The sequence below is a fragment of the Callorhinchus milii genome, unplaced genomic scaffold, assembly GCF_018977255.1.
Source record: "Callorhinchus milii isolate IMCB2004 unplaced genomic scaffold, IMCB_Cmil_1.0 Scaffold1, whole genome shotgun sequence".
Taxonomy (NCBI): domain Eukaryota; kingdom Metazoa; phylum Chordata; class Chondrichthyes; order Chimaeriformes; family Callorhinchidae; genus Callorhinchus; species Callorhinchus milii.
Window position 1 is genome coordinate 20,920,110 of NW_024704742.1, and position 12,644 is coordinate 20,932,753.

Consider the following 12,644-nt stretch of genomic DNA (forward strand, 5'->3'; position numbering starts at 1 on the left):
AAAAGGTGGGTCGTCTGCTTCAGTAAACAGGGCACCTCACTAATCAGGACAACGGTCATTATTGCAGCCGCTGCAGCACCGTTCTCCTGTACAAACACCCTCCCCCTCCGCTACTAACCTGTACACAGTGCACTAGGCCTTGAGCTTCTCACGCTGTTTGCTCGGCGCTGCTACTGTGGGAGGAGTGGGCTCAGTCGCACATGCGCGGCGTGGGCAGTGTTGGGATTGCAGAAGCGACGCGAGCGGGAAATTGACTTCGCCCGGCACCCGCAGCCTAACCTGAGCCCCTGCAGCCAATTCTTAGTAATTGCTGTAAACATGCCACCACAAAAGGAGTTGTCCTGACATGGGAGAGTGGACTTAATCAAAAACAGTAAAAGTAACCAGTCATAGACAGTTAGCTGTGATCTGTGGCATTGGCTCAACACAAGTTGGAATGAATTCTCAAAAGGAAGGCTGAATACATGACAGCTTTTGAACAAACTCAACAGCCTGATAGAAAACATGCTTGTTTGAACTCTCATTGTAAGGACATTGATAAACTGACATGGGAGTGGTTCCAACATGCCCGTGGTCTCAACATGCCTGTGTCTGGCCCTAGGATACAGAAGAAAGCACTCAGCTTTGCAGCTTCACTTGGCAAGACTGGCTTCAAGGCATCAAATGACTGGCTTGTACATTTCATGTCCAGACACAACATTGGGTCTGCAATTGCGTGTGGTGAAAAGTGTGAAGTTAAGTCTGCTATTGTTGACAACTGGAAGGAGAAACTAACTGAGATTACAGCTGGCTATGCACCCAAGGACATCTTTAACATGGATGAATCTGGTTGTTTTCAGGGCTCTCCCTGACAGGAGCCTTTCAGTTTGTGGTGATAGCTGCACTGGTGGGAAGAAATCCAAAGACTGCATCACCATGTCTTTGACAGTCAACACAGAGGGAGATTTTGAACAGACAGCTGTGATAGGATAGGCTGCCACGCTCCATGCCTTTAGGAATTTAAACATCAAGACTCAGCTTCCCATCTCGTGGTACAGCAACAAAAAGTTATGGATGGCCAGTACCATTTTTATGGAGTGGCTTCAGAACTTCAATAGAAAGATGCGGGCACAAAGCAGGCATGTGCTGCTGTTTCTGAACAATGTCCTAGCTCACCCTCACAGCATTTCTACAATGTCAAGTTAGTGTTATTTCCCAGCTAACACCATATCCATTCTCCAGCCCCTACATCCAGGGCATCACCAAGAATGTCAAGATGCACTACAGGAGGAGTCTTCTACCCATGGTCCTAGGAGAGATGGCCAAAGGTGTACGGGCTTCACAAGTCGCCAAATCCATCAACGTTCTTTATGCAGTCACCTGGATTCATTCAGCATGGTGCGTAGATCAACAGTGCAGAAGTGCTTTGCCAAGGCTGGCTTTAGTGGGATCCGTTACTGTAAAGTGCTCTGAGATGCCACCCAGCGTGGAGGGCACTATATATATCCAAGTTGTTGTTGTTAGTGTGGATGAGCCTATGGAAGAGGACCCTGATGATAATGTGCCACTTGCCCAGTTGTTGTCTCAGGCCAGTCAGTGCCCGTCAATGGATACCCCTATCCTCAGTGCCGAGGAATATGCAGCCAGTGACAGTGATGTGCCCTCCACTGAGGACTTCAATGTGGGACAGGAGGAGTGTCTAGTGAAGGAGTTTCTACCAGGGACCAAGGACACTAAGGAACAGGACACACTATAGAAGGAACAGGAAGAGCAACCGACAACATCAAAGAACCTTCTCACTTACGGTGATGCACTGGGTTTGTTGGGACAAGTGAAGGACTTTTGCCTTGATCATGGACTCTCCGTGTGGCAGAATTTGGCTGATGCTGAGGTTTAGCTGCAGGCCAAGGCAGTGCAGGTTAAATCAGCAGCCAAGCAAACAATGCTGGACTCTTTATTCAAGAAATGAACATTTTGTGTGTTTTTATCTTCTCACGTGAACTTTAAATACTGATCTATTTTAAATGTGACAATGCCTTTATTTTAATGAGATTGCAAAGTATGGTTGTTGAACGTTCATCACCCTTTTCCATTACCAATGCCCGAAACATTACGTCAGTGACCTGAATCACCTGAACTGTTTCAGTAATCAGGTCACTTCACCAAGTAGGTCACTTTTGCCCAGTCACTTGAGTGACTGCATTAGTGAGGTTCTGCTGTAGTTCCCACAGCTAATATGGATTCTGCCTCAACCACTGTGCCCAACAAGCACTCCACATCCTGACAAACGTTTGTGTAAAAGATATTCAACGGTTTACGTCAGAGGACTGGGGCAGAGTAAAGAAATATTTTCTTCCCCTGCCCTTAAATTAGTTTGTGATAATCTTAAATGTGTGCCCTCTTGTTTCTGCTTTACCAACCAGTGGAAGTAATCTATTACTACTTACCCCATCATAACTAGCTCTTATCAGTTGTCAAATGACCAACTGGTGACTGTCAATCTGGTGGGAGGAGATAAGTGGGATCTCCTGAGAGCTGAGCTGCCTCCAAGATGACATGTTTGGCAATGAAATCTCTGATTCAAGCCAACTCCAGGGCACTGCTGATAACAGACCAGTCAATCTGGCTCATCTGTAGGACTTGGAGGGACAGACCAGTCATTGGGAGCAGAGATTCTTTCCACTGAGTTCATGATCAAGTCGGGTGGTCCTAACCAGACAAGCTGCAAGCTAAAGCCTTAACAAGTAGGGTGGTCCTAGCTGGTCAAGTTACCAAACAGTGCTCTCAAAGGCAAGCTAATTCATTTTTTCAGCAGTACCCCAATGCCCATTCTGGAGTTCCCACACATTGGCTTTTGTCAACTTGCATCTAATACTCTCCGGAATTAGGTAAACAGGGTGCGTCACTCCAGGGAGAGAGAGAGTGTACTTTCCTTTCCAGATACGGAAAAATCTCCATTTATAGGTGGCATGTCCATGTGTCTGGTTTGGATACTCTTTAGCATAGTGATGTGATGACACCTAGCTGACCCAAAGTAAAATAATTCTTTGTGATCTTGAAGATTTCACACCAGATCCCCTCTTAACCTTCTCCACTCCAGTCAATAAAAGTCTTCAAATACCTAAATACAGAAGTCTTGCTTTCCACTTTAATTTGGATTGTGAACTTTGCACAATTGGTTTCAGAGGCAGAGCTAACGGTTGCAATATGAAACCATCAAAGCATAGTGCATATAAATACAACAATCAACTTGCATTTATATAACGTCATTCACGAAGGGGAGCATCCCAGAGTGCTTGACAGTGGCGGAGTCTGACCCCAGGCCAGAGGGAGAGGGAGGTGACCATAAGTACGATCAAAATGGAAGGTCTTTAGGTGAGATTTGAAAGTGGGGATGGAGGGGGCAAGGCAGAGGGATTGAGGGAGGAAGTTCCAGAGCTTCGGGTCGTAATGGTTGAAAGCGACTAAATAATAATGAACTGAGCAATAAAAAGAAAAACTCCAAAATACTGCAATTCTGAAATAAAAACATGAAAACAGAAAATGCTTCAAATGCACGGAGGGGGGATGGAATCAGTCTGTAGATAAACGACTCTTCATCTTCATCCCAACTGAAACAACTTCAGCATTTGCAGTCACTAAGAGAAAACCACTTACTGCCTCTTCTGCAACAGTCACTGAAATAAGATGTAAGAATGTGAATCAACATCAAATGACTTCTTAAAAATCAATGAACTAACAGCATAGACACATAGAGATCTACAGTACAGAAGGAGGCCATTCAGCCCAACGATTCTGCACCATCTCACAGAGCATGGGGATCATTTCAATCCCATCATCCCACCTTATCCATACCCCTCCAAGCCTGGCTGCGCTGTCATCAGAGTTTAGAGATGTGGACCACAACATAAGGACTAAACACAGCGGAATTTGTTACTACTAAAACATGCAATGAAAGCAACCATGCAGCAATTACACTAAATAGCCAATTATCTACTGCAGTTGCAACCTTTACACTGCAAAGAGAAATATCGTTCACATCAAAATAAGAAAAATACACAGGGAAAATAAAACACAAAGTCAGTTAGGCAGCAATGTAGAGAAAATATTTTCACACTCAATTTGTGGGTATTCCTTAAATCACTGCTAAACACAAGCAATGTGTTATGGAATAAGAAACTATATGATCCCTCGGGCATCATTAACCAGCCAGAAAAAGGATGGTGGGGGGGAGGGGGGTTTGAAACAAAGTCCAATAGCACTCCTGGCTCGACTGTCATCCAATGACTCCTGCTGCACAGTACATGTATATTGATTAGGGCGAGGATAGAATTATATTCAGCTTTCACTGTACTGTGAAACAGCCTGCAGACATTCAATGTGTAAACACATCATGTAGATTGGCTACGTGAGTGAAGTACTGGAAGCTTTTAGACCTGCATACTAGATGGATTGAACGTATTCAGGCGAGGAAGCCAGGAATAGAAGGGAATGAGAAAACTATAAAAAATGAACCTTACATTCATGCCACACCCTACCATTGCGCCTCCAACCTGGTCGTTAAATTCACTCAGCGAGCACCGGCCTATTTGTTCCACCTCACCATCGGCAGGCAGCCATCCCAGAGTCCCTCTGCCTCGCACCCTCCCTCCTCCCCTCTTTGAACCTAAGTCTCAAAACGTACCTCTTTGACCACGCTCTCAGGTATCTTTCCCTTCTCCAACCCCCAATTCAGGTGCTCTCCCAGCACTGAGAATGCGCTCTTGGACACAATATGAAATGGGTTATCTTAAATGTAAAGATTATACATTTCATTACGTTGTCTTTTTCGATCACAAAATAAGTTAAATATTCCAGAATTGCGGATTTCCACTAATACAAAATCAATATTGTGTCTACTGGATAGAACTACTCATTCAAACAAATTTCAAGAAAAACAATATCAGGAAATTTGTTCATAAAACTTCTCTGCAATGAACACTCACCTATCTGATGAAGAGTCTTCAGACGAAGAGCTATCTTCACTTTCCTTTACTTCATTTTCTTCCGCCTCAACCACACCAGCTTGCACAGTAACGAAAACGTGTGAAACGTCCGTGTCCTGCTCGGACTGTTGCCCCTCTGTATTAGCGCGGTTATGGCATGTCAGCAGTGAGTTTTCAAACGATAACGTCTCCAGTTGGGCAGATACGGTAACCTCCATCTCCTCATGCTCAGGCACCTGGCTCGGCAAAGGTGCATTGACACCCGTATCAGCACAATTCCCCGAAACGCTGATCTTGTCTGATTTAGCAAAGTCATTCCTATTCTCTTCAACAGTTTCGGATTGTGTGCAAGACATGTTGCCATTAATTTCACTTGAAGTGCACCGTGGAGAATGAACACCTAGCTGATGCTGAACTTGAGAATCTTGCTGTTTTGTCAAATTAGCAACAGAGGCTAATTCACCTTTGTGTGCCTGAGTGCACGATTCGGCTGCTGGCAGGTCTTCCTGTTCGGCAGCCACATTATTATTGCCTTCCATCAGCAAACTGCTTTCTAAGATAATTCCCTTCTCAACCGTGTCTGGCTGTGGAGATAGCTGGATATCTGCGTCAATCCCTTGTTCTGCCATTCTTCATCACCATCAAATCTTGGAAAACAAAAGTGTGGCAATTACAAACACATTCAAACAAGAAACAAACTGTTGCTTTATAAATAGTATTCACTGCAAAAAAAGGACCATCTTAAGCCCATGACAAAATAATCTTAGATATTTTGTAAAAATGCATGTCATCTTATAGTATCTCATTTTCCTAACCGAAGGCTAAAATGCAGGGCTTCGGCTGTAGTATCCATATTCTAAAATGGAATTATGCTATATATAGATACCATGGGAGATTCATACACAACCCATTTGCCCACAAAATAGTCACTCCACTTTACACCATATCCTATGAGGTGCTTCAAGACATCTCCTGACACGAACGGCACTAAATCAAACGCAAGGATCATTATTATTATTATTATTAAATAAGCAACATGCACTTATCTGTGTTTGCAATTAGAAGCACGAGGTGCGAGCATTGAGCAACTCTGTTTAACGTGGTTCTCTGGGTTGCCCTGTAATTCCATCATAGCTGGTACCAAATAGTAAATCACATGTAATGAGTGAATTGCATTGACAAAAAGGAAATGTAAGCTGTAGTGTCTGTGCAATTGTCGTCCAAAACTCAGCCAGACTATATTACCAAGATTTAAAAAATCAATTAAAAAACATTGAGATCCCATGACACTATTAGAAAAGTTTAAGTTTCTCCCTGTGACCGGACTACCAATTCTCCAGATAAAATTTGTTATTCATTTAATAATAATCCTTATATTTGGTGTTGCACCTTTCCAGTCAAGTGGACATCCATATACTGCATATACTGCATATACTGTATATACTGTATATACTGTAAAGCGGGGTTACTGGGTGTTTTTTGGGCGAACGCGGCAGACAATTTGCAAATCGCAATGTCCCATAAACAGCAATGGAGTGAATGACCAATTTTATTTGGGGGATTGTTGGCCAGGGAGAAAACTCCCTTCTCTTTACAAATTGTGCCATGGATCCACCTGATCAGGTAGACAGGACCTCAGTTTAATGCCTCATCCAAAGGATATTGTTGTGTGAAACTGGCTGCCATGTTGACCTACAAATATAAAATCTTGTGCAGTGCTTGGTGCTGTGGAATCAATGTAAAATGGGAATCTCATACAGACTGCTTCCAAACTCTAGCAAAATCAATTATAGCCTGATGAAGAATGAAAAGTTTGATAGAACCAGCAAACAGCAAGTGTGAGACATTGATTAAAAACTGTGTGGTCTTGCCAGTACGAGGCTCCTCAGACAATATTGCAGAACATTTCCTTGAAGCAGTTTATTTAAGACAGAAGACTTCCATCAGGATATCTTGATTGAACAACTGAACATTTACAGCTAGCAAACCAATGTTCCCTGACTGAGAATGAGATGAACTGGGCTGCATTGATTAACACTTTCATCACGAAATGGAACCCAACAAAATGCAAACATTTAGTAACAATCCCCAAATCAGAAGCAATGAGGACACTCCACTCAATACAAACTGGACCTGTGTGTATCTCTCTCTATATACTTCTCTCTGTGAATCACTGTCGCTCTCTCTCTCTGCACTCTCTCTCTCTCCCCGCATCTCTCTCTCTCTGCGTGTGTATTACACTATCTGTATCTCTCTTCCTCTTCACATCACTTTCTCTCTATATCGCTGTCTCTTTGTGTATATCACTCACTGTGACTATCACTCTCTATCTCTCTGTGTATCTCACTCTCTCCCTGTATCTCATTCTCTCGCTCTCTCTGTTTATCTCTCGCGCTCTCACTCACTTTTGCTCTGCGTGTCTTTCACTCTCTCTCTCTGTGTAGCTCAGCGGTTAGAGCACCCGCCTCGCAAGCGAGAGACCTGAGTTTGTTTCCCGGCAGGGTGAAATACTGGGCAAGTTTCCTTACTTCACACGCTTCCATTTACCTAGTAGTATGTATGTAGGAACCCGGTTGTTATTCGATTGGCAGATTGCTTTTCCAGGGATAATTCCTTAAAAAAAAATTGGTCACTTCAATTGTTTGTGGGACACTGCTGTGAGCAATTGGCTGCTGATCTCGCCCACAAAATATGCAGTCAATTCACTTTACAGTATGTTCTGTGACGAGTCTTGAGACGTATCGAAAATGTGATAAGACGCTATATCAAAAACAAGTATTATTATCTCACTCTCTCCCACTGTGTGTATCTCTATCTCACCGTGCATATCACTCTCTCTCTCTATCTCATCATGTGTTTCACTCATTCTCTTTCAGTGTGTTTCTCTCTCTCACTTTATGTATCACTCACACCTTCTCACACTGTATCACTCACTCAGTCACTCTCCCGCACCCTGTGTATCACTCTCTCTCTGCGTATCACTCAATCGCTCTCTCTCACACTGTGTGTGTGTCTACCTCCATGTAAGTGTACCTATCTCTGTGTGTGTGTGTGTCACTGTGTGTTTGTGTGTATCACTGTGTTTGTGTATCACTGTGTGTGTGTATATATCATAGTGTGTATCATTGTGTGTGTGTGTATCATTGTGTGTATCACTGTGTTTGTGTATCACTGTGTGTGTGTATATATCATAGTGTGTATCATTGTGTGTGTATCACTGGGTGTATCAATGAGTGTGTTATCACTGTGTGTGTATGTATCACTGTGTATGTATATATCGCTGTATGTGTAACTGTGTGTATAACTCTCACCTCTCACTGTGTGTGTATATCACTGTGTGTGCATAACTCTCACCTCTCATGTGTGTATGTGTATATCACTGTGTGTATATCATTGTATATCACAGAATGTCTGTCAGACATCAAATCCTAGATGAGAGCTAACTTTCTTCACATGAACAAGACCGAAGCTCTCCTGATTGACTGACAACATCACCATCCATGGTTGCACACTCCACCTTGCTAAGCCAGTCCAGAACTTTGGGGTCTTGTTTGACCCTCAACTATCCTTTCTACCCCACATCTGCGCCATGACCCGCTCTGCCTTCCCCCACCTCCGCAACGTTGCCCGGCTCCGACATTGTCTCTCACCGCAGGTCACCGAAACCCTCATACACGCCTTCATTACATCGAGGCTCGACTATGTAAACTCACTGCTTGTCGGCCTCTCCAACTCCTTCCTCCACAGGCTGCAGATCATCCAGAACTCTGCAGCCGGTGTCCTCTCCAGCACTAGGCTCCAGGACCCTATCACCCCCATCCTTGCCCAACTCCACTGGCTTCCCATCACACAGAGGATACAGTTCAAGATCCTGGTCCTCATCTTCAAAGCCCTCTACGGTCTCGCTCCCCCCTACTTCTGCGCCTCCTAACTCCTACCATCCTGTTCGCTTTCTCCGCTCAGTGTATTAATGTGTGTGTGTATCACTGTGTGTGTGTATATCACTGTGTGTACATGTGTATCATGTGTGTATGTATCACGTTGTGTGTATAACTCTCACCTCTCACTGTGTGTGTATCACTGTGTGTGTGTGTATCACAGTGTGTGTGTGTATCACTGTGTGTGTATCATGCTGTATGTGTATCACTATGTGTGTGTGTATATCAGTGTGTGTGTGTATCGCAGTGTGTGTGTAACTCTCACCTCTCACTAAGTGTGTATATCATTGTGTGTGTATATCAGTGTGTGCATTATTGTGTGTGTGTATCATGGTGTGTATCAGAGTGTATTAATGTGTGTGTGTATCACTGTGTGTGCATGTGTATCATGGTATGTGTGTATCCAGTGAGTGTGTATATCAGTGTGTGTTTGTGTATCATGGTGTTTGTGTATCACCCCTCACGCTGCTGAAACCCTGGTTTACGCCTTTATCACCTCAAGGTTGGACTATGGGAACTCTCTCCTCGCCGGCCTTCCCGGCACCTCCCTCCACAAGCTGCAGGTCATTCAGAACTCTGCAGCTCGTGTACTGTCCCGCACCAGGCTTCGGGACCACATCACTCCCACCCTCGCTCGCCTCCACTGGCTCCCATCCCCCAGAGGATTGATTTCAAGATCCTCATCCTCACCTACAAGGCCATTCACGGCCTCGCTCCCTCCTACCTCTCTGACCTACTATCCCCCTACCTACCTGCCCGTACCCTCCCTTCCTCTGGCTCCGGTCTGCTCCACGTCCCCGCCCCAATCGCCCTACCATCGGTGGTCGGGCCTTCAGCCTCTCAGCCCCCAGGCTCTGGAACTCCATCCCCCAGTGCCTTCGCCGCCTCCTCCCTTTCCTCCTTCAAGGCCGGTCTCAAAACCTTTCTCTTTGACCGAGCCTTCAGCTCCCCTCTCGACTCTCTTCCCCTCCTCGCTCCCTCCCTTCCCTCCCCTCACCCTGACCATTTCCCCCTGCTCGGGTCATGACCCAACTGTGCAGCGCCTTGGGACGTCCTCCTGACGTGAAAGGCGCTTTATAAATGGAATCTTGTTGTTGTTGTTGTTGTGTGTGTGTGTATCACTGTCTCGTGCAGTGTTCCTCAGGGCTCTGTCCTCGGACCCCTCCTCTTCACCCTCTACATGCTCCCCCTTAGTGACGTCATCTGCAGACATGGGGTAAATTTCCACATGTATGTGGATGACACCCAACTCTATCTCTCTGCCTCCACCCTCAACTTCAGGACTACTGGCGTCCTGACCGACTGCCTGTCCAACATCAAGTCCTGGATGAGGGACAACTTTCTCGAACTCAATGTAAGACCGAGGCCCTCCTGATTGGCTCACGCCAGCACCTCCGCACCTCAGGCGCTGGCAGCATCAGCCTCCACGGCTGCACCTCAACCTCACTAAGCCAGTCAGGAACCTGGGTATCTTGTTTGTCCCTGAACTGTCCTTTCTCTCCCATATTCGCACCATGACTGGCACTGCCTACCACCACCTCCGCAATATTGCCAGACTCCGCCACTGCCTCACCCCTCAGGCTGCCGAAACCCTCACCCACGCGTTCGTCACCTCACGGCTCGATTACAGGAACTCCCTCCTCATCGGCCTTCCCAACGCTTCCCTTCACAAACTGCAGATCATCCACGAGCTCTGCAGCTCGTGTACTCTCATGCAACAGGCTCCGTGACCCCATCACTCCCACCCTCGCCCGACCCCACTGGCTCCCCATCCCCCAGAGGATCGAGTTCAAGATCCTCGTCCTCACCTTTAAGGCCATCCATGGCCTTGCCCCCTTCTACCTCTCTGACCTGCTGACTCCCTACCAACCGGCCCACTCCCTCCATTCATCAGGCTCCGGTCTGCTCCATGTCTCCCGCCCGACCCGCTCTACCATCGGTGGCCGGGCTTTCAGCCTCTCTGCCCCCACACTCTGGAACTCCATCCCATGGTCCCTTCACCTCGCTTCCTCCCTTGCCTCCTTCAAGGCCGGTCTCAAGAACCTTATCTTTGATCGTGCCTTTGATCGCTCTCCCACCTCTCTGCCTTCCCTCTCCCCTACACCACCCCTCCCCCATGCTCGGGCCCCGACACCTGACTGTTCAGCGCTTTGGAAAGTCCTCCTGACGTGAAAGGCGCTCTATAAATGTAATTTTGTTGTTGTTGTTGTATCACGGTGTATGTGTATGTGTATTACGGTGTGTGTGTATATATATCACTGTATGTGTGTATATTAGTGTGTGTTTGTGTCTATCAGTGTGTGTGTATCACGGTATGTGTGTGTATATCAGTGTGTGTGTATCACAGTGTATGTGTGTGTGTATCACGTGTGTGTACATATATATCACTATGTGTGTGTGTGTATATCAACGTGTACATCATGGTGTATGTGTGTATCACAGTGTGTGTATAACTCTCACCTCTCACTGTGTGTGTGTATATCATTGTATGTGTATATCAATGTGTGCATTATTGTGTGTGTGTGTATCACAGTGTGTATGTATATCATTGAGTGTATGTATCACAGTGTGTGTGTATATCACTCCGTGTGTGTGTGTATCACGGTGTGTGTGTATATCACTCCGTGTGTGTGTATCACGGTGTGTGTATATCACTCCGTGTGTGTGTATCACGGTGTGTGTGTATATCACTGTGTATGTGTGTATATCACTGTGTGTGTGGGTATCAGTTTATGTGTGTATCAGTGTGTGAGTGTATCACAGTGTGTGTGTGTGTGTCACGGTGTGTGTGTGACGGTGTGTGTGTGGGTCTGTGTCACGGTGCATGTGTGTGTGTGTGGGTCTGTGTCACGGTGTGTGTGTGTGTGATGGTGTGTGTGTGTGTGTGATGGTGTGTGTGTGGGGGTCTATGTCATGGTGTGTGTGTGGGTCTGTGTCACGGTGTGTGTGTGTGACGGTGTGTGTGTGTGTGACGGTGTGTGTGGGTCTGTGTCACGGTGTGTGTGTGTGTGACGGTGTGTGTGTGACGGTGTGTGTGACGGTGTGTGTGTGTGTGATGGTGTGTGTGTGTATGACGGTGTGTGTGGGTCTGTGTGATGGTGTGTGTGTGTGTGTGTGACGGTGTGTGTGTGTGTGTGACGGTGTGTGTGTGGGTCTGTGTCACGGTGTGTGTGTGTGTGTGTGACGGTGTGTGTGGGTCTGTGTGACGGTGTGTGTGGGTCTGTGTGACGGTGTGTGTGTGTGTGTGTGTATGTGACGGTGTGTGTGTGTGACGGTGTGTGTGTGGGTCTGTGTGACGGTGTGTGTGTGGGTCTGTGTGACGGTGTGTGTGTGTGTGTAACACTCACCTCTCACGCGGTCGGTCCCGGTCCACACGCGGCGTCGCTCGGGGCGCACGTCGTAACGTCACACGCAAACGCCCCGTCACACAGGTGGTGGGAGGAGGCAGGAGGCGGCGCGCGCACCTCCCGCGTCACAGTGACGGCCTCGTTGCCGGCGCGCGGGGCCCGAGAGTGACGCGTACAGTGGGGGCCGCGCCTCCAGAGCACAGCACAGCGCAGCGGCCCTGTGCCCGGGGGGAGGGCACAGCACAGCGGCCCTGTGCCCGGGGGGAGGGGAGAGCACAGCACAGCGGCCCTGTGCCCGGGGGGAGGGCACAGCACAGCGGCCCTGTGCCGGGGGGGGGGGGAGGGGAGCAGCCGGAAACAGCACTGTGATTAACAGACAACAACAACAACGACAT

General features: G+C 46.9%; 1 protein-coding gene across 1 annotated transcript in view; it reads right to left on the minus strand.

Moving 5' to 3' along the window:
- naf1 (nuclear assembly factor 1 homolog (S. cerevisiae)) overlaps positions 1-12,331 on the minus strand; it is an 89,729-nt gene extending 77,398 nt beyond the window's left edge. Inside the window, exons 1-2 of the mRNA XM_042338710.1 lie at positions 12,250-12,331; positions 4,965-5,611 (exon numbers count right to left, since the gene is read on the minus strand). Coding sequence (XP_042194644.1) covers positions 4,965-5,593 — 629 coding nt within the window. The 5' untranslated portion in view covers positions 5,594-5,611; positions 12,250-12,331. The remainder of the gene's footprint in view (positions 1-4,964; positions 5,612-12,249) is intronic.
- Between the last annotated feature and the right edge of the window lie 313 nt (positions 12,332-12,644).